The sequence below is a fragment of the Papilio machaon genome, chromosome 29 (assembly GCF_912999745.1).
Source record: "Papilio machaon chromosome 29, ilPapMach1.1, whole genome shotgun sequence".
Taxonomy (NCBI): domain Eukaryota; kingdom Metazoa; phylum Arthropoda; class Insecta; order Lepidoptera; family Papilionidae; genus Papilio; species Papilio machaon.
In genome coordinates this window covers 202,440-225,208 of record NC_060014.1, presented here as the reverse complement: position 1 = coordinate 225,208, position 22,769 = coordinate 202,440, and the positions used below count along the sequence as shown (strand labels likewise).

General features: G+C 37.1%; 1 protein-coding gene across 2 annotated transcripts; it reads left to right on the top strand.

The window, feature by feature from the left end:
• The first annotated feature begins 1,633 nt into the window (after nt 1–1,633).
• On the top strand, nt 1,634–21,751 carry LOC106708162. 2 transcript variants are annotated; one of them, XM_045685252.1, is made up of 16 exons: nt 1,634–1,719; nt 13,958–14,512; nt 15,781–16,003; nt 16,334–16,404; nt 16,475–16,584; nt 16,777–16,881; nt 17,403–17,479; nt 17,703–17,797; nt 18,153–18,219; nt 18,298–18,415; nt 19,308–19,467; nt 19,881–20,008; nt 20,319–20,521; nt 20,634–20,701; nt 20,793–20,858; nt 21,239–21,751. In XM_045685252.1, the coding sequence occupies exons 2-16, from the start codon at nt 14,045–14,047 to the stop codon at nt 21,317–21,319; spliced, it is 2,040 nt and encodes a 679-aa protein (XP_045541208.1). In that variant the 5' UTR covers nt 1,634–1,719; nt 13,958–14,044; the 3' UTR covers nt 21,320–21,751. The 2 variants fall into 2 exon arrangements, with proteins under 2 accessions (XP_045541208.1, XP_045541207.1); XM_045685251.1 differs by having other exon boundaries at nt 1,635–1,719; nt 16,774–16,881.
• Nucleotides 21,752–22,769: the final 1,018 nt, after the last annotated feature.

Below are 22,769 nucleotides of genomic sequence, written 5' to 3'. Positions count from 1 at the left end.
GATGGATGTATGTATGAAGGTGTCTCCGGAACGGCAGAACAAATTTTTATGAAATTTGGCACAGATTTAGAATTTAGTCTGGAAGAACACATAGGCTACTTATTAGTTTTTTTTAATTCCACGCGAACGGAGCCGCGGGCGACATAGCTGTCGCTAGTAGTGTAGTTGATTTGACTATTCTATAATGGATCCAAAAATTTATTATTTAAAAATAATTGTATTAATGCAAGCAAAATTTCATTAAATAATTTGAATTCGTTAACTTACAAAATTCTTAAATTTGTTGGTTAGTAAGATTATGGATTGACTATATTTAAAATTGAACGGTGACATTAATTATAAATTAACGCATGACATGTTAGAGTGCAGTCTATTGCCGTAATACAAATTTTATGTAACATCTCTGTTTGTTACAAAGACGACGAGAGAGATGGTAATATATAAAGATTTAAGGGCAGTGGAGATTCTGTACTACGAATGTTTCAATCCGCGACATAAACGAGACAAACCTTTAAGTTTGATGTTATTTATTCCGTACTAGTTAAAAATTTAGAGTACAGCTCAGAGTATATCCCCTACCATTGTAAGTTCTCGAACGATAATCGCTGCGTATTCACTTATAATTCACCATAGATGAACTGCACATTTTACACTTAAATTCATAGGGTTTTTTTTCATGTATTAATACAATATCGTTTCTCTTCATCACACAATTTTTATAAAATTATCTACGGCAAAGGGATATAGCTTAATAGGTAAATTTTTGAAACTGAGAACACAATTTTAGGAAAGTTCGTGATCGAGTTAACAAATGGTACTGGCCGGAATCTCGTAGGTGTACAAATGACATTTCTTTAGTGCTGCCAGTATCAAATAAACGCTCACATTTCGGGACAAATATATTTTATGTTGATTTTTAAGATTAATTTATAACCTTGTAAATTTTGGATACTTTCTGGATCTTTATGAAAGCTTCGCTGTCAGTATCGAATAATAGTTTCTGATTATTTAAATTATTTCTAAATAAGTTAAAATATTAACAAGCATTAAACATACGGAGACGTTTGACTTGATAATTCTGGTACAGAAATATAGTTATTAGAACTATTTTATTATTACAATGTAAATGAACTATGTCAAATAAAGATAAGGATACGTTTTGTTATTTAATTGCTGAATTTGTCCAAATGCAAAGTGACTCAGGGACAATGTTAGCTTTGTGATGGCTAAATAATTTTTGAAATTATAACAGTAGTTTTGAACAAGGTCTATGATTGTCAATTATTTGATATAAAGATGATTTTAAAGCATTAAATAATCGACCTCAATAGTATAAACATTTTCTCACCCTTTTAAATATCATATTGTGTCGTTATGATATTTACAAACACACAGTCCGGAAGATAAATGTTAATTATATTACAGGCTAAATTCCCACGATGGCAACACTCAGGAAATGCGCCATTCCGCGCCGCGACAGCGCTGCTGCGCTCGTGTATATACTCGCGCCAAGTACTTGATTTAATAAATAAACAGTGAAAAATTAAAGCTTTTGTAGCTCGCTTGGATAACCGTTGCAATTAGACAGTGATTTTAGAGATAATTAAGTTATTAAATTGTGTTAATTTAACTAATAATACGCAAAAAGTGGTGTTAAAATTAGTTTTTGTTGTGGCAATTTAAAAGTTTTGACACCAATTAAGTGGTATTTCACTTTGTGTTGGTAGTATTTTATTAAGTTGAATAGTTTATTAAAAGTCAAAGCTTGTCGAAGCGCTTTTCGTGGCCGGTTTGTGAGAGTTATGAAAAAAATGTAGTTTGGTTCTGAGATGGGAATGTGTTGCTACGCAGTTATAAATGCATCTGGACAAAAGTAATTCTTTAACTAACGTTCTCTCAACAAAAAAGCTCTTAATTAGTTGTTATGAATAATTGCGAAGATTGTATAAAAATTTCTTATTAACTCAAATTTAATTAATAAAAATACTTGAACGTTAATAGCTTTATTTCATTCTACAAATGCAATTAAGTATACAAATTGAAACATAACGAAATAAATGGTTAATAAAACATATGTAGTTAATGAAAATCAGCTGTTGTAATATAACGGTTAACTGTTAAATAATAGGTTATATTATGCCCATCTCTTTTAACGGTATATTTGGTGACCTACTTATGGAGTGCAGTGTGACGTCATAGTATTTGTCGGAATTTCAGTGCCCTTTTCACCCCCAACGGTAGCACTTCTCGTTTTAGTGTGTTTATATATTTTTTTTAAATGCTAGTGAAAGGTAATGTGTGAATATTATAATTTAAACGAATTTGTTTATGGTTCGTTTTTTTTCATCTTTACGCAATTTGGCGGTAAAAAATTTGATATATTTTTTTTGAATGATTTAAAATTTATATTATAGTTTTGGGTTTAAATTAAAAACTCGTCTTCGAATATTAAAAATAATTTTAATTTAATTAAAAATAATATAAAAAAAAATTAAAATAATTGAACATTAAAGGAAGAAAAAATAACTGGAGTAATCTAAAGGAATATAAAACAGAAAGTGAAATTAATAAAAAAATAGCAAAAATAAAAATAAGTTTTTATTTGAATGTAGATAAAATTATATCTGCATTTTAACTTGTACTTGAAGTAGGCTAAAAAGAGGATGGATTTATATGATTGTGTCAATAAACTCGGAGACTACTAGAGCCATTTTTAAAAAAAAAATCACCATTATAAAGTTACATTATCACAGAGTGACATAAGTTATATTTAGTATTGTTTATATAAGAAATAACTGCACAGCTAATATGAAAAAAAAAAAAATTCATCACCATACATCCGTACCGAGGGTCTCGGAGAATACCCTAAGTTAGGCGCAACTAGGCCATAGTCAACCGCAGCCAAGTGCGGTTTTGTTGACTTCACACATATCATCCATGATCCTTGCACTAGGCGCAGCCACTGTATTTCACTGTATTTTTGGATGTCAACAAAAATTTTTTTATATTAAAATAATATCTATATATATATCAAAGAAAGTCGTGTTAGTTACACTATTTATAACTCAAGATTGGTCGAACTGATTTAGCTGAAAATTGATTGGGAGGTAGCTTAGAACTAGGAGACGGACATAGGAACTTTTTTATCTTGTGTGCATTTTTTTATTCCGCGCGGACGAAGTCGCGAGTAAAAGCTAGTTTTATATAAACATGAAAATCAGAGGAGTTATATCTTTGTTAATTTAAACTGCACCAAATATTCTTTGGAAGGATTCCAATTTGCTAGTTTTATTGTAACAGTATAGGTAATTGATTTTATTTTTTATTGCTATTGTACTTTGAGTTCTTGATACATTCTGCGATATATAAATACATTGGAGTTGCTAATGGAAAAATTCTACTGCAGTCGCACTTTCAGCCTACTTTTAATGTAGAGTAGACATATGTACTCTTGCATATATCTCTGTAGTTCTGTTTTCTTTTACACAATCTGCCGCAGAACTTGTATATTGTCTCTGGTTTTTCAACGAGACGTGACATATTTTTATAGTGTGTCTTATCTCTCAATTATATTTCTGTATTAATATTAATGTTTAATAGCCTTCATATATCTGTTTTGGTTTTAACATTGTTTATTGTTAAGACATTTACACCTAACGTAATATCGTAGTCGTATCGTATCCGTTTAACATATCTATTTATTATATTTGACTAAGAGCATCCATGGCTCAGGGGTTAAGCACTTGACTTACAATCTGCAGGTCCTGAGTTCGAATCCTGCCATGTACCAATGTGTTTTTCGATTTTAGATTTACATAATGTACATTTATGCGATGTTCTTATGATGAAGGAAAACATCGTGATGCTGCACATATCTGAGAAGAAACTCAATGATATGTGTGAAGTCAACCCGCACTTGACTGTGGTTGACTATGACATAGTAAACCCTAACTTAGGAGATTTATAGTGAGCTGATGATGATGATATTTGAGTGTTTCCATAAAAAAAAAATATTATAAACAGCCATGTTTCTATTCACGTAATTTAGCTCATAGATGTGACCACTGTGGAGGCTGGAGCCTGTCCTAAGTCACACATGAAATACTGTAGAATCCAGATAAGTGACAGTTATTGTCATGTCCAGACGGACAACCTCCATAAGCGAGTAACTCGCGTGAGAGTGATACCTTTACAAGAGAGAAAAATATCTCCCTTGAACTCTCGCATATCCAAATTCGACTGTAATCAATTTATTAAGTGCACCAGCGTACTGGTATGAAATAAGTCGTTACCATTACGTCGTCGTGTAAATTAAAGAGTTCATGACGTCAGTATACCATATAATCATTGTAATGGCGCATTCTTTGTATTCTTTATATGTTTTTATGCACAGTCAATGCGTTGACAAAAATAGTTATGTGCATGTTTCTTCCGTATTTAGATGGTCAGTCAACACGTATGGTAACAAAACTGTTATGATAAGGTACGTTGCATACAGTTTAAATTTAATTTCGTACGTATTGTACGTACAGTTAGAACTGTCCCGCGATGACCTTAGTTTCGGTATAGCGCTCTCTTGTATTCCCATACGTTTCTCGCTTTTAAATGAACTGCCGAACGTTGGACGTACGATACCGGCTTATGTCTAAATGAACCTTATGGAACGTGTGATTTCATCTGGTCTTAATGCCTGGTTTACATTATTCCAGTATAGTAGGACAGTAGCGCTGGCATTCAAGTGGCATAGTGTAAATCAGGCATTTTTTATATTAAACCAGCTTTTACCCGCGACTCCGTCCGCGCGGAATAAAAAATAGAAAACGGGGAAAAAATTATCCTATGTCCGTTTCCTGGTTCTAAGCTATCTGCCCATCAATTTTCAGCTAAATCAGTTCGACCGGTCTTGAGTTATAAATAGTGTAACTAACACGACTTTCTTTTATATATATACTAGCTTTTACCCGCGACTCCGTCCGCGCGGAATAAAAAATAGAAAACGGGGTAAAAATTATCCTATGTCCTTTTCCTGGTTCTAAGCTACCTGCCCACCAATTTTCAGTCAATTCGATTCAGCCGTTCTTGAGTTATAAATGGTGTAACTAACACCACTTTCTTTTATGTATATAGATAGATGTGGTTATGTTTTGAAACTTAGACTTAATTGTGGTTTATATTTAGGTCATGTGACATGCATTGTGAATTCATTAACTACAAATTGCCTAGACAAATTACAAACGGACATTATTGTTGAATAGGTGAAAGCATATAACAATATAAGCTTTGTTTGTCTGTTCGTAATCGATTTAATACGTATACATGATATTGATGCAAAGACAATTCTTTTGAAAACATTACCCTACTGTCAGTCGGGCAATGAATACATCCGTTATTCATAAATAGACAATATTGGTTATTATATATATGTGGATTTTTTTGCACTTTATGTACTTCTCATTCTGGGCAAAAAACACAGGTAACATTGTGTATTTAAACGACTGACAAAGTGGTAATGTTTTTGCACGTATGTATGTTTGTGTAAGTCAATTTATGACTTCGTGTAGTCTAAATGACTATATCGATTTTGACGATGGATGTGTCGTTCGTTCGTATTCTTCAGCAAAGTGACAGACTATACACTAAAGATAGGCGTCAAGTGGAAACAATTCCTTGTTTCATTTAAATTTTAGTCCACGTTCCTTTCCCACCCTTTTATTGTAAGGAAAGGATGGGAAGGGAATGTGCATTTGTCGTATAGGAAGGAGACATATTATCTATCTGTGTGTCCTCTTCTCCGTTGATTAAAGGTAGACAACGAATCTGCATTTACAGTTATACGAATTCAGGTGGCCACTGGTTCGTTTGCCATCTTATCTTACTAATATTATAAATGTGAATGTTTGGATGGATGGATGGATGTTTGTTTAAAGGCATCTCCATAACGGCAACAGTTCTCGATGAAATTTGGCATAGATGTTGATCATAGTCTGGAGGTTCAAGGCTGCTCACTATGTTTTTTTTATTCCGCTCGGACGGCGTCGCGGGCGATAGCTAGTGATATATAAAAATAGAGTTTAATAGTCTGTCGGGTTTCTCAGCTCTTTTGGCGGATTATACCAACAGTTAAACGTAAAATTCAACAACCGTTAGATTCTAGATATTTCAGCTTAAAATCTTACACTTGACCTTTCTCAGTTTGGTCGATACTGCGTCTCCCTGAGACCTACATCTAGTGCAGACGAAACCAGACCTAACCGCCTAGGTCTTACAAACGATTTACTATGAGCTAGTGAAAGTATTTGATAGACTAAATTCAACTTTATAACAAGGTATTAAGAATGTTATGAAAGATGGCTTAGAGAAAGTTGCGTCATAAGAAATTTTGGTCAGCTTTAACACAATTTTAGACTTTATTTCAAAGTGATAAGGTTTAGTTTAGTTCGTATATTTGAATAGGGCTTAAATAATACCTAGTCTTTGTGCCTGTATGCTGGAATAATCTTTTCAGTGTAACTCCTTTTGATTGCTGTACGCCTGGTAATTCTGGAAGGTTTGTTTTTTAAAAACCTTGTCTTTTCTTTTAAAATACTTTTTCACAGACTTCTTTTTTATCTTTTTGTTTGTAGTCTTATATACTTACTTGTATATATCGATGGGTACCGGGAATAAAGCCGCAATCGTAAAAATGAAAATGTTCAGGAAAAAATATTTAATGAAATTATGGAATAACTATAAAACCACTGAATATCTTAAAATAAATTATATGTCACCTTGTTCGTTATTTTTTACCTAAAGTACTGTTGCAGTTACAAGATTGTATATTTTATCCAAATAGGAAAAAATCGGTAAAGATCATATTGCTACTATTTATGTCGAAAGGTTGTTCCCATAATAGTCACTTACAGCTTTGTTCCACGAAAAAAAAAATGAATGTTGATACAGTAATAATATGTTACAGCTTTTTTCAGTGTATTATGTGATACACGATGGATACAGTAACCATAGTTTGTGTTCTTATTCCTTGAACTTGATGAGCTTTTTGTGGACGGTATTCATATTTTACTGTATATTCATCGTTGTATGTTTTTTTTTAAATCTTTTATTTTTGCGTGAATATCTTATTTTGATTGACAGTGCTTTTATTATTATTATTTTTTTACTAGAAATATAAGAATGGATCATTTAAAGTGGTAGAAAAAAGAGCATTATGTTATTATTAAACAATCTTTTATTGAATCAAAGTAGCATAATTAAAATGACAAATTCGTGACTTTATAAGACTTTTTTACTTATATTATCCATGAAAATTAAGAATTCCTAATAAAAAAGGTACTTATGCTTAACTTTAAAACTTGTGCTATTTAAATTAAATTATTTTATAAAATGTACCTACTCTAATTATAATAAACTAAGACTAGTTTATTAGGAACTGTAGGAAATAAACTCATCTAAACCAACATTCGTATTATCTTAACATAATAAAAAATTGGGTACCAAAATATTTAAAGCAAAATCACGTCTAAAGACTTGACTCCTGTAGCGGATCCTGTACCTCAGCAGCTTCGTGGGTTCCACATGCCAAAGATTTATAGAAATCGTGATAATATTGTGGAATATCATGACTGTTACAAAGACTCAGTAGATCAGAGTACAGAGCTTTCGACACAGGAACCGGTTCGTTGTAAGCTCCTTGTAATTCAGGAAGAGTTGCAGATTCAGCTGTAGAATACGTAGAAACAACGTCTAAACGTGTAAATTTCTCTAAAATGTCACCATTATGTTTTACTCGTATTTCGGTGTTAATAAATATATATTATCTGCGACATTTAAGTACATGTCATTTACTAAGAAAGCCATCGCAACTGCTAAGGCACAGGCACAAGATAAATTATATGAATCCCTGAACAGCCCGCCGGGACAAAAACGCCTGTTCCGTATAGCAAGAGAGAGAGAAAGGAATGCAAGAGATGTAAACCACATCAAGTGTATTAAAGACGATGAAGGAAATGTATTGGCGGATGATAATGATATTAAACAGCGTTGAGTGGTGTAGGAGTTCGCTGGTGCCAATTTTTAAAAACAAGGGTGATGTACAAATCTGTAACAACTATAGAGGAATAAAGCTCATGTCAAACAGTATGAAAGCTTGGGAGAGAGTGGTGGACGGAAGAATAAGAGAGGAGAATGAGGTAACTCGGAACCAATTTGGGTTTACACCAGGACGGGGGACTACGGATGCCATTTTTGCTATTCGCCAACTTTGCGAGAAATATAGGCGTGTGCATAAAAACCTGCACATGGTGTTTGTAGACCTCGAAAAAGCATACGATAGGGTTCCGAGGAAGGTTTTGTGGTGGGCTTTGAAAGTGAAAGGAGCTGCAGCTTATTCGTGCTATGTATTGTCGAGCCAATACACACATCCAGTCCGCTGTTGGCGATAGTGACAGGTTTGGTGTCTTGGTAGGCCTACACCAGGGTTCGGCTTTAAGTCCGTATCTCTTCCTCCTGGTAATGGATGCGCTAACATCAGACATACAGGAGGAAGCACCCTGGTGTATGCTTTATGCTGATGACATCGTGCTTGTCGGGGAGGATGAATGCGAGGTGCAGAGCAGGTTGGAAAAATGGCGAGATAAATTGGAGAGAGCTGGTCTTAAAATCAGCAGAACCAAAACTGAACATTTGTTCTGCGATTTTGGTGGTCCGACCAGCTTTTCTCCAATCGCTTTAAATGGTGTTGACCTACCAACCTGCTCCGATTTTAAGTACCTCGGTTCACTCGTCCAATACGATGGTGGTGTTGACCGGGATGTGAAAAGCCGAATAAATGCAGGTTGGATGAAATGGCGACAGGTCACCGGTGTGACTTGTGATCCAAGAATGCCACCCAAGCTTAAGGGACAGATCTACAAGTCAATCGTAAGACCTGTCTTATTGTACGGATCTGAATGTTGGGCCACCAAGGTTTCGGATGAAAGAAGATTGCATGTAGCTGAGATGCGTATGCTAAGATGGATGTGTGGTGTGACAAGAAAAGATAAAGTTAAGAATGTGCATATCAGAGGAAGTTTGAAAGTAGCGCCAGTTATCGAGAAATTGAGGAGCAGAATTTTAGCGTGGTTTGGACATGTTATGCGGAGGGATGATAATCATATAAATAAAAAAGTAATGAGATTGAATGTGGATGGCTATAAAGGTAGAGGAAGACCAAAGAAAGTATGGATGGATTGTGTGAAAGAGGATATGCGTAAGAAGGGGGTAAATTCAGATATGACGTCTGATAGAGATGTATGGAGGAGTAGTACATACTGTGCCGACCCTCCATAGGGATAAGGGCAGGTTGATGATGATGATGATTTAAGTACATGTCATTTGTAAAATATCAGAAAACAAAAATTTTGACACAGGTACATTAATTCGAATCATGAACAGATGACTATAAAATTGTAAAATAATTATTGTAGATTATTATCTTCAGTAATACAAATAAAATAACTATAGTTTGGTAGTCTTGTGCGTGATTTAATATTTGCTGCCATTGAGTAACGACTCAACGATAGTTTAGTAGGTACAGCAATGTTTAGTGCGAATCTGTTAACATCAAAGTAGGTACAGTAATGTATAGTGCGTTTAATGTTTACATGTTTTATTCCCTGGAAGAAAGCCGTAATTACAATTGCTGGTCTAAAATTGAAACAAAAATTTCACTTTCAACATAACCGTATTGTTCCAGTAATATTTTTCTAAACGTTTACCAGGAACAAACAATTAATGTACAAAGTGATTTTTCTATTTTTGTCATTTTTCATCAGAATTAAGTAAAAAAAATATATAAGGTGTATTTAGGTCCGTAGATACCGAATCTGACTTAACCCGAAGACTGTCGCAATATCCATTGCGACATTATTCCAACTACCCATCGATATAGATAGTTTCCTTATTAACCATAAATTTTTATTTAATAGGAGTAAGTTTTTTTAAAATTATAAAATGGAAAACGAGCAAGCTGCCACCTGAATGCGTTCTGGTGTCTACCAATGTTTGAGATTTCTAGGTATCAAACTAGTGTATTGTTACTGCGTAAAACATTTGTAAAGACGCAGACAAACCTGTTTTAAACACAAATATAACGATAGTGATGCGTAAGTTTGATATCCGAAGCTGTAATATATCGACGCTAGAAAGCGTAAACGCTGTAACCCCGAAAGTATGAACTTTACAGGAGAGCCAAAAAATGATAACTCGTGAGCTGATACGCCTACAAGCATGCGGTATTTAGCAATGTTGTGTAGTTTGTGCAAACCTATTTAATTTATCGTAGTTTTTTAACTTTACCAGTGGTCACTAAGAGCCCTCTAGCGCTGTAGAAATGTAATAGACTGGCACAGGTCTAAAGCAATGAAAAAATAACACGGCAATTAAAAGCGAGGCTGTTCGTCTGGTCGGTACTGTAGGCGTTACTTTGCCACTCTCCTTTGATGTTAACTCTAATAGACTAGGGTGACTATGATAATTCGAGATTTTTTTTATATTTGAGTGCTTTGAACATCCCATCTGATGTTGATAACTTGATGTTGACTGCAATGTCAAATTGTATTGACCGACATACATAAAATATTTTTAACTAACTGTAGCACGCGACTTCGTCCGTGCGGAATATAAAAAAACTTGAGAGGTGTCAAGGGACACCCAGATGGAACGAAGTTCCTTTCAATTAATTAGTGAAGGAACCAATGTTCATTTTACGAATAAAAAACTTAAGTTTTCACAAGAAGTACATTTTATTTCTATGAATTTTCGTTATATATTGTCACGTCGTTGCCATGGTGAAGTAGCGCTCATTCGTCGTTAACATACTTACTATAGCAAAAAGTGTCGTGACAACTTTTCGTAAGAATTTTTTCCGTCTAGCCCCTTTTCACAACGCGCGATAAGGAACTTCGTTCCAAAAAACTTAATTAGTAGTCTTTGTGAATTCATCCAAATCTGATGATACGTTTTGGACATAACTTCTAACAAACATCTAAGAATTTACAATATTAGTATGATAATCGAACCGCATAAGTAGATTTAAAAAAAATTAAAGACAAAATTAAATATTCAAATTGGGACACATGATAATTGGTGAACCTAACAAATTAGTAAAGTGACATGTAGGTATGTTGTAAAAAAACGCGTGAAGGTCGTTTAGGTGTTAATTTATATTTCCTAATGGATTGCTTTATAGACTTATAGGGTGAGTATGTATCACTAATGTTCAGAACAAGAGTACAGCTGTAATAAGTAATTAAACTTAACTAGTCCATTTCTTTCGACCCAATCATTACTTAACACTTTCATCAAGCGTTATCTTGGATGTATGGATGTTTGTTTGAAGATATCTCAACTCTCAAGGAACGGCTCAACGGACCTTGATGAAATTTATCATAGATGGACATAGTGTGGAAGAACACATATGTTACTCATTATGTTGTTTTTAATTCCGCACGGACGGAGTCGCGGGTGATATCTAGTTTTGTTCATAAAAATAATAGAGCAATAAATATAGATTAAAAATGCCCTAAAATGACTTAACATTATTTAAAAAAATGTGACAAAACTTTATGCCATTTTTCGAAAAGTCCAAAATAAGGAAAATTAACCGACTACAGATTTTAATGAATAATTATAATAATTTCGAGTTACTGTTCGCTAAAATGGTGGAGTTACCGCTGCCCGCTGTTATCGATCATCCTTTAGTTGGATAGTACAAATCCCTCAAGTAAAAAAAAAATTCAAAACCTTTAAATATATAATTTCTTCAATTTAGATTCCTTGTAAAATGAAATTGGATTCTAGATATGTATTTTTCAAGACTTATCCATACTTTATGAATAATCCTTGTCACCTTGTACAGTCAGCTGGGTCCTAATGGCAACAGCCTTGCGGCTAACGAGCCGTCTGACTCGGTCTGGAACTTTGAGGTTCTCTACAATAACAGTTTCAGAATTATTTCATTTCGAACTGATAGTTGAAAATAACACATCTGGTTCACATTATTCCAGTACAGTAGCGCTCAGCATACAAGTGACATATATACACTAACTGACGCTGAACTTAAGCCAGGCCAGCGCTACTGTCCAATTGTACTGGCTTAATATTAAAAGGGATAACTGATGTTTAAAATATCAACTTCCACTGATTATTTGTATTAATGAGGGATGATAATATTTTTTTTACAATAAATAACTAATACTTTCCAACCTTTTTTTTTTTTTTTTTTTTTTTTTTTTTTTTTTTTTTTTTTTTTTATAGTGTGGAAATGCGTTACGCATACCACCGCGCCCTAGAGGGGAAAGGCGCGGTGGTTATGTCGGACTCCCTCCTACAGAAGACTACCGACTAAAACCCCACTGTTTCCCTCAGCTCACCGAGAACCAGGGTGTGGGCACGCTTAAGCATTCATCACACTCCCCGGTGGTAATACTTTCCAACCTAGATAAGCGAATATGCAAAGGACAGCGATATTTTCCTCGCTTATCCATTTTCGAGTGTATATTGTACACTATACCTTACTATGCAGCGTACATTTTGAAATCAAACAAACATTTTCTTTGTAACGCAGGATCTCAGTAATTACGGTATATTTTTGAATAATTATTTTTGTAATAAAAAGCCCTTTACTTAAGACATGCTTTAGGCTATATATTTTCACGTAATTAACATTTAAGGGTGAGTAAATTTAAAAAATATGTTATGTGAGAAAGGGACAAAAATTGCAAACAAATAACAACAAAGATGGTTGCCATGGTAACGGCAATTCTCACCCAATAGAGATTTTCGTTGTCATTTGAGCATTTGAATTTTTAAATTTGCTGTTGAATTTATTACGCAATGTGAATAATAAAACAAAGTTTTTCTGTTTGCCACAAGTTAATGGAATTTCATACAAATGAAGTCGCATTTGAACAGCAAGTTTTTTTTTTGTAATAAAACGCTTGTTCCGATTTTATTCTTAACCAATAAGTAAGATGGGTCAATAAAAATTCTATATAAAAGCAAACGAGTAAGAGGCGATCACGTCGCTATCGTCGCAAACAAGACACCCCTCTTGGGTGAGGGGTGCGACCCCCTACTTCGCGCAGACAAGGCCAAGGTCACAGCCACCTCCCACCGCTCGATTGGTTGCAATTTGTAAAAGTTAGTCGCAACGTATAGGAGAATCTAGTTATATCTTATATCACAAAATGTTTGTCTGTCGACCCATTTTTATAAGATGTTTTAGCAAATATGATTTGGCTCAAGAGAATGTTGCGTAATTTTTTTTATCTCTTGTCTATAAATTTATAAGTCTACAACCTACAATGTAGACTAAATAATATGTAGACGTGTATTGTCGCTTTTGCTTCTACTAAAAAAATAATATTTAAAATCTCTGTTTATATGTTTATAACTCTTCATTCTACAATGTAGATTTATAAACATTTAGACACGTTGTCGTTCTTTTTTCTAACTTGTACCACAGATACATTTTGATTGGCACGTACAACCTCTAGGCAATTTATAGGGGGTAGGTAATTGTGGCGGTGGGGTTGCCTCCCCTTACACCGTTCACGAGTTAATTCTAGAATCATTGTTATGATTCTGTTATCTTGGGAAATTAATTTTGTATTTTGTTTGTTGACCTTGAACGACTAAAGTTAAACTAACCGTAATTGTCATTACTTCAATGACTAGGTTGACTAAATATAAATGGGTAAAAAGTATTTGACGAAAGAAAATAGAAAGGACTAAAAAAATCTAAACAACTTCGTATAATTAATTAATTAAGAAACGGCTTAACTCACGTTTTGATCGTCCGGTGACGGCACCGACTAGTTTCGGACCCATCGGGGGTCCATCTTCGTATAATATTCGTTTTCAGTACTTAAATCTCCGTTTTTGATTTTTTTGTTCTAAATTCCTAATTAATACATTATAGTTCGAGAAATATGTAAATTCTACATTTAAATTATAATATTCACACACAAAGAAAAAATATGTGCAATTTGAAATAATCGAATCCAAGATGGCGGGCACTAGAACACAATCCACTGAGCCGCCGCGCTCCACCGCCTACTATTACGCAGATCTAGAACGAATCAAGAAGAAGAACGAAGAAATAAACCATCCGATTGAAGAAAATGACTATGTCGAGACAACGGAAGTCACTAACGATGAACCTGTCGCTGAAGTCCCTCCATTACGGGATAGGAGATACCAAGAAAGAAAAACTGAAGAGACTTATTCAACTGCTGGAACATTTCCTATGCCAGAACCGAAGGAAAAGGAACCACTACTAGCAGAGTTGGAAGTAGTCGGTCGACTCCCTTTAACTCAACTCGATTCATCATCAGGAGTAAGAAGAAGTAGGAGTTGGTACTTATGTTGTCCTAATGTAGGAGAAGAAGAGATTTCGAGGGAGTCTTCTTGGAGATATTCCAGTTTACGACCGGTCACAGCGCCCCCTATAGCAGGGCAGAATGGCTTGCATTTGGTAGGTTTTTGACTGATAGTTCTACTTCAAATAATTTTGAAAAATTATTTCATCGAAAAAAAAATAGATTGCGTACTTTAGATGGGTTTTTGAATGGATTTAAAATTGTCTTGGATAAATTTTGTCAGATCGCACGATGTGGACCATTATCTATTCTAATATTACTAAAAGGAAATATTTGATTGTTTGTTTGTTTGCATTAAATAGGCTCCGAAACTACTGAACTGATTTGAAACATTCCTTCACTGAAAGCTACACTATCCCCGGGTGACATAGGCTATGTTTATCACTAGATTGTTTTTTAATTCCGCGCGGATAAAGTCGCGAGCAATTGCTAGTATTTACACAAAGATGCATCTTAACCTCTCTGAAATAACAGAGCAACAATGTGTTTTTACCCGACTGACTAGGTAATGTTTCTCAACTTATTTCGGCAGTGAAAATACGTCCGCTGACATGTTGGTTTTAACAACAGAAATAGCTTTTATGTGTTTGTCAACACGCTCCAGATCGTAAGAGATTTTATTATTTGACAAAAGTAAGGATAGAATCTAATTGGATGCTCGATTTTTTATCTGTGACAATTTGCGACTTTAGATAATAAGCCGATACTTATTATATGCTAGCTTTTGCCCGCAAATTCGTATGCGCAGAATTAAAAAGATGTAAAATGTATCTCGTGTTACTCGAGTCTATGGTCTACTCTCGGAGTTATCGAATAAATATGTATATCAACGTATCCCACGCAACTGTTACTGAAATCAAAGCCTATATGTTTTTCCAGACAATGCTTTACCCTTATGCCAAATTTAATCGGGATCCGTTGAGCCGTTCAGAGATACCTTCAAAGAAACACCCACTTATCTATCCATCTAAATATTCGCAATTACAATATTAGTAATTAGTAGTAGTGATTATTGTCAACCGGTTGGAAACCCACCACAAACCTCTACAAAGAAGTTATACAGGGTTGTAGTTATACAGGATGTTTACTAAGGCTTCCAATTAACGTAGAGTACACAGAACACTGGCGATGAAAAAAAAACAACGACCACTGACCGAAGAGGTGGCAAGTCGTAGTTTATTATAATGCCACCTGCATATCGTTGAACACAGTTCGTTTGTGACTTGCCTAGAATTGTGTGCAAGAAGATATGCTAGAGATGGGAGTGAAATCAGATATGACGACTGAAGACAGATGTATACACACTATTTAGGGAAAAGGGCAAGAAGATGAGTTGCTAAAAATGTCCTTATTTAACTTGCAGATAGCGACGCAAAGCAGTGGTCAAGACGACATAATCACTCTACGTAATGAAAGAGACGCGCTCGCCCGAGCCCTCGCGGCAGAGAAGCAACGAGCAGCCAATGAGGCAAGAGCTCACGATGCAAGACTAGCGGAGCTGCATGGAGTCATAGCCGAGCTGGTCAGGCGGCGGGCGCAGGATAAGAGCGCGAGAGCCATTCCTGAAGAGGAGCAGGAGGTGTCAGGTATGTCACAATTTTATTACAACGCCATAATTGTTTAATGGTACTTCAAGTAGATTTCTTCTGAATCAAACTAAAAGGTCAATTCTTAACGCTAGAGTAGAATATTGGTTATTATAACAGATATTTTTCGACCCCTTCGATGTCGTAATAGCCGGTGTTCTCAGTTTTTTTTAATGTTAAATGTGGCAAACGAGCAATTGCAGATGCGTTGCTTATCTTTCATCAACGGAGGAACCACACCTCTATCAAATCGCCGTCCCCTTCCCATCTTTTTATAAAAGAATGGAAAGTTAAAGAGGACTAAAACTAGACATGTACTTGTATTTTTAGATGAGTGTGAATCCACTACACAGCCGGCTGGAGAGCTGGATAATGATGCTGACAGGTCACGCACTGACCAAGTAAGTGATGACCAGAGACACGCGATTCTTAGCCATACGAAGAGACCACATAAATAACTTGATATTACAGAATGACACGTCCTCACTAAGTCCTGCCGAATTGGGCAGTCCTCACCGGCAGGAGATGCAGGAGCGGCAGGAGCTGGATACAGACAGCAGCACGCAGGAGTTACCTGCCAGGTGAGATACATTGAGGTATGTCAACAAAATGACATTGACTGACTTGATTGACTTTACCACTGTGACTTGTGTAGCCTCGTGTTTGCATCGCCGCAAGGCAAAGAAGACTTAGATCAATTTGTAAAAGAATTTTAAATGTTTTTTTTTTAACATTAGACACACAAATTGCAAATCTCTCTCTTAACACAGCAGGTCAGAGCCACCTCCCGCGGAGAGTACGCCGCCCCCCACAGAACCTGGAGACACCAGTGTCAATTACTCTGAGCGGGACTCAGAGATATGCCTCACTACTGCTAGGTATAATCTATGGTCTAGTGCTAATAGTCTAGTATTTATCTTACGATCGTGGGTTCGAAGCCAGAGTCATATTTTAACATAAACTTAAACCTCAGTATGAATAGCTGTCGCCTGCGACTCCGTCCGCGCGGAATTAAAAAAAACGCAATAAGTAGCCTATGTGTTCTTCCAGACTATGTTCTACATCTGTACCAAATTTCATCACGATCTGTTGAGTCGTTCCGGAGATATATTTAAATAAACATCCATCTAAACATTCGCATTTATAATATTAGTAAGATTTAAAAAATTGCAGTGCCTGTGTGTAATATGGACTATTATCATATTTATTATATAATTTGTCTGTCTGTGTGTCTGTCAGCAAGGTAGTGTTTGTTGCGGGTAATATCCGGAACGACTGGACTGATTTTGACGGGAAGGTAGCAGCTGATGCTCGCTGGAATATTATAGATTTTTTTTTAATTCTGCGCTTACAAAGTCTGTATATAAAACGAAAAATAAACTATTAATTGTATATGTAGGTGTTGCCAGTTCGCGCGAGGAGCGCATTTGTTAGAGGGTTGCCATGTGCCGGAAGGCCTGCTGCCACCCTCGCCAGGTACATTAAATATATTATGTTAGTTTGTACGTAAGTTTCTTTGTAACCACTTGGGAGTCTAAACGACTGAACTTATTTTAACGAATTGGGTATCATTCAATTTGTAACCTTTCCTAGTGTGTCATAGGTGCAGTTATTTGGGCTTGTTGAAGTTTTTTAAATCAATAAATAGTGTTAATAATTTTTAATTTTTAAGACAGCAAAGAAAACTTTTCCGTCACAGGTCGTTGTGAGTCTCGGCAAGCCAAGATCGCCTCCCGGGTTCGCTTGCGGCGCGCCACTGACTCCGACTCAACCAATCAGCTCAGTAACGATGAGGTAACACATAAATTTTCATACAAAATGGCCTACAACTCTTAAAATTACAATATAAGTCGAATAGTACGAAATATTTGAGTTGGACCATCGGGCACAAAATTTTGTTGTTAACATTTTCATAGTTCAAGATTCAGTAGAACAATTCAGAATTCAGTACTACAACAACTTACATTGATACGATGTTACTCTACAACACAGCGTGACAGGTTATCGTGTTTTCGCGGAATTTTGAATTTTTGACAACTTCACGCAATAACTTTGACACGATTTCTTACAGCATTTTCAATATATGGTACATACACAAATCTCTTTATAGTAAGTTGTCAATGGGGAAGTAAGATGCGAGGTGTTTCAGAGTCGCGCGATGTGCGGAGAGTCGCGGCTACCGGGCGCGCTGCTGCCATGTGACGACCTGCACCACGGTACTCTCACACATACATTACACAGCGTTTTGTTTACGTCATACAACACAATACATACACGTTACATGTGTGTGACAGAGGAGGCGGGTGCGCTGAGTGCGGGCGCGGCGGTGTGGCGCGCGCGATGTCTGCGTCTGCAGGCGGACTGCCGCGTCCTCGACTGCGCACTCGCACGCGCACTCGACACCGCGCACAGGTACACACACACCCCCCACTCCCCTCTACATACACCCACCACTCCCCTCTACACACACCAACCGCTCCCCTCTACACACACCAACCGCTCCCCTCTACACACACCAACCGCTCCCCTCTACACACACCAACCGCTCCCCTCTACACACACCAACCGCTCCCCTCTACACACACCAACCGCTCCCCTCTACACACACCAACCGCTCCCCTCTACACACACCAACCGCTCCCCTCTACACACACCAACCGCTCCCCTCTACACACACCAACCGCTCCCCTCTACACACACCAACAGCTCCCCTCTACACACACCAACCGCTCCCCTCTACACACACCAACCGCTCCCCTCTACACACACCAACCGCTCCCCTCTACACACACCAACCGCTCCCCTCTACACACACCAACCGCTCCCCTCTACACACACCAACCGCTCCCCTCTACACACACCAACCGCTCCCCTCTACACACACCAACCGCTCCCCTCTACACACACCAACCGCTCCCCTCTACACACAACAACCGCTCCCCTCTACACACACCAACCGCTCCCCTCTACACACACCAACCTCTTCCCTCTACACACACCAACCGCTCCCCTCTACACACACCAACCGCTCCCCTCTACACACAACAACCGCTCCCCTCTACACACAACAACTGCTCCCATCTACACACAACAACCGCTCCCCTCTACACATTACTGTCAACTACTGTCATTTATTCTATCTCTATCATTAATTTGAGCTTCCAAAACTAACAACAACTATCAGTTGCAAAAAATAAATAGGCACAAAATGTCACAATTTCAAAAAGTCCAATATTTCTGTCCACCTCAATGAGTTACGGAGGTGCGTTGTATTGTTGTATATTGTAATGTATGTCCGTGTTAGGTTGTCGTGCGCGTGCGCGGCGCAGGAGTCATCAATGGTGGCGCTGTGCAGCGCGCTGCGAGCTGCAGACCGCGCGCTAGAGACGTACGACGTGCTTCTAGCCCTCGCCGAGACTCAGCCCTCCGCACCCACCGCACCCCCCGAGCAGCGGCTGCACGAGGTACGTACCCAACACGGACCCACCACACTCAGCTGCTATATACAGCATGCATTATATCGTACATACACTACAGACCTCCAAATATACGACATACAGCTCTCACACACATTACATACAGACCCCTTGTTTTGTATCAGTAGGTGGCAAATGAGCTAGCGGTCACATACATTCGCCGAAATAGCGAAATAATCGTTATAATAGATGCATTGCTTAGCTTTAATTGGGGGTGGGAACACATAGAAAAAGGATGTTTCCCTTTCCTAGGTATATTTCTCTGTTGACACAACTTCTCCTTCCTTCTTGACTTTGACGGTTAATGTTTGCTTCAAACTAATTTTTTTTCAAGTAATTTTTTAAAGTAAATAAATTCAATATAAATGGGTGGTATAAATTAGTTGTCTCTGTGACACCAGAGACAAGCAGCGGAGACAGTAGCGAGGAGATTGCTCGCGCGGCTGGAGGCTGCGCCGGCGCTGGGCGAGCCCCTCCTCTCTCCTGGACCCTGGCTCCCTCCACACCAACACCAGCTGGATGACACACTGTGAGTTCAACATTCACACTAATAGAGATGTTTCTAATGACAAAGATCTATATATATAGTCAGAAAGTCGTGTTAGTTACACTATTTATAACTCAAGAACGGCTGAATCAATTTGACTGAAAATTGGTGGGCAGGTAGCTTAGAACCAGGAAACGGACATAGGATAATTTTTACCCCGTTTTCTATTTTATATTCCGCGCGGACGGAGTCGCGGGTAAAAGCTAGTTATTTATAAATTAATGTTTTCTTTTATTAGTAAAGAAGTTGACAGAGAGAAGGAAATGTGATGTAAAACTTTTGTGTATTTTAGGGATGAAGATGTGGAGGGGTGTGTATCTGTGGGCGATATGGGCGATGTGGGCGGGGCCGAGGTAGTTGTGGGCGGGGCGAGGTCGGGGGCGTGGTCAGAGCAGCACGAGGCGCGGCTGAGGCGACATGCAGCAAGACTCAAGACGGAGACTGTCGCGTTACGAGCTCTGCCAACACCACCACAACTGTTCACATATCACACGGGTAAAGTTCACATTGACATGACACTCAGGGGAAGAATGACTATTTTATGACACCCCACTTGTTGGTATTAGTTTATTGTAGAGAAGGTGACAATGGAATTGTTTGTTTCTAGATGACGAGGATGGAATATCAAAGTCAGGTGTCAGTATGGTGGAGATGGAGGCCGCTGTCATGATGCAGGTGAAACTCTATATTGTACTTTAATTAAATAGAAATAAATAAATATGTGAGTATTTTAAGATGTTGTTATTTCATAATGTATTTTGTGTAGGAGCTGTTGTCTGTGCAGGAGACGCGCGCGGCGGAGCGGGCGGCGGCGCTGCGCAGCGACACCACGGTTATACTTTACCTGACCACATATTACCTAATTCTTTCAACATACAATTTTACCACTTCCTACCAAATTCTACCATTTCTTACCAAATTCTACCACTTCCTACCAAATTCTACCACTTCATACTAAACTACCACTTCCTACCAAATTCAAACATTTCCTACCAAATTCTACCACTACATACCAAATTCTATCATTTCCTACCAAATTCAACTACTTATACTAAATTCTTCCACTTTATACCAAATAATTTCTACCATTTCCTACTAAATTCTACTACTTTTATACTGATTCTTCTACGTTCTACTAGATTTTTTTACCAAGTTCTACTTATTATAATTAATTTCATAAGAGTTTATATTGAAGCTCGTGTCAACTTTCAGAGCGGATCTTGTCGCAGCAGAAGAAGAAAGGAGAGGGAGAGACATTGGCTCGACTCCCGCGCATCAGAGACAGACCTCTGAGACATACACACTGATACAGTGTGGATATACCAGGACTAAATGTTTACCCTACTTCACCATAGGAAGGGGAGGGGACTCTTACTTATACTTCCCTGTTCAATGAAGTAACAAATCTACGGTTCATCTGTTGTTGGTGACATCTTTAATTCAAAGTCAGTTTATTTGTTTATGAAAGAAAAGAAATGATTCAAAATTATTAATAACTTGTTATGTACAAGTAATGTAGTATATAACGTGCTATGTAAATGTGCGCACGCGTCGCTTACATAGATGTGGGCGGGGCCTCGCAGTGCTGGGGGCGGGGCCTCGCAGTTCTGGGGGCGGGGCCTCACAGTGCTGGGGGCGGGGTTTGTATTACATCAGAGGAATTCTTACCATTTTAGTATCATTTTGAGTATTATAATATAAAACAATTCATTTATGAATTAACTATCATTGAAATTTATTTTATTTGATATAATTGTGAATATAAATATGAAATAATGTCTTCCCTTTTTAATAAATATCGCTGTTTGAGTTTGTTTTTCTGATGATGTGGGCGTGTCCGTGTGAGGCCCCGCCCCCAGCGACGTGTACAGAGATGGTGCTAGGCGCTGAGTTGACTTGTAGCAATTATAATATTAATATATACAATACTGTCTTTCATTTCTCTTACCTTTTTTCTTTCGGGGGGGGGGGACTTCAAAAGATACCCTGTCTTTTGGGGGAAAGATAGGGTTCTGTGAGACTTGACTCACTAAAACCTCTTGGGTGGCCATCCTCAAGTGCAACTGGTAAGAGTTCCGGGATCTCCAAAGGAACGCACCCGGGATTTACATTTCTCTTACCCTAGTTGAAAAACTCTCCTTTTTTATTATAAAATGGCAAACGAGCAAAATGTTTCAACATCTCAATGATTTTGATGTGTAACTTCAAAAAAAAGGACAGTTTATTTACAATTTGTATTAAAATTCAAAGCTTTGAACGCAAATTAAAATTTTGGAAACAGCATTTTTGCAGAATAATGTGTTTAAGTTTCCACATTTATATGAAAACGTTGCTACATCTAAAAGATAAGCACAATATATAGAAATTTTAGTTAGCGAATTTGAATTACGATTCTAAATATTCAAAACTAAGAAGACGGCGGTTTCTATGAAAATGTTTTCCTCATTACTGTATTAAATATCGATGTGTATACAGTTCTCGAAAACATTTATTTTGTAAAATATATTGAAAAATGACCAACGATCAAGATTAAATGATGGACAACTAGAAAGCTGAGTACATGTAGCTTACCTCATACATTCCGGCTTATATTGAGAAAAACACTGCCAGATTTCTCATTAAAAATTTCAAGTAAATTCGTTTTTCTATTCTTTCATCTTGAATTATAATTTGTATGTGAAATCTTTACTTTTTCTTAATTTGATATTCTTTTATTGTAATATTTATACGCGTATCGTTCCTT

Excerpts from the sequence above, each read along its gene's own strand:
- LOC106708162 (XM_045685251.1), top strand. The coding sequence starts at position 14,045 with ATGGCGGGCACTAGAACACAATCCACTGAGCCGCCGCGCTCCACCGCC. Across the intron at positions 18,220-18,297 it reads ATGTGACGACCTGCACCACG|AGGAGGCGGGTGCGCTGAGT; the intron begins GTACTCTCACAC and ends TGTGTGTGACAG. Across the intron at positions 18,416-19,307 it reads GCACTCGACACCGCGCACAG|GTTGTCGTGCGCGTGCGCGG; the intron begins GTACACACACAC and ends TGTCCGTGTTAG.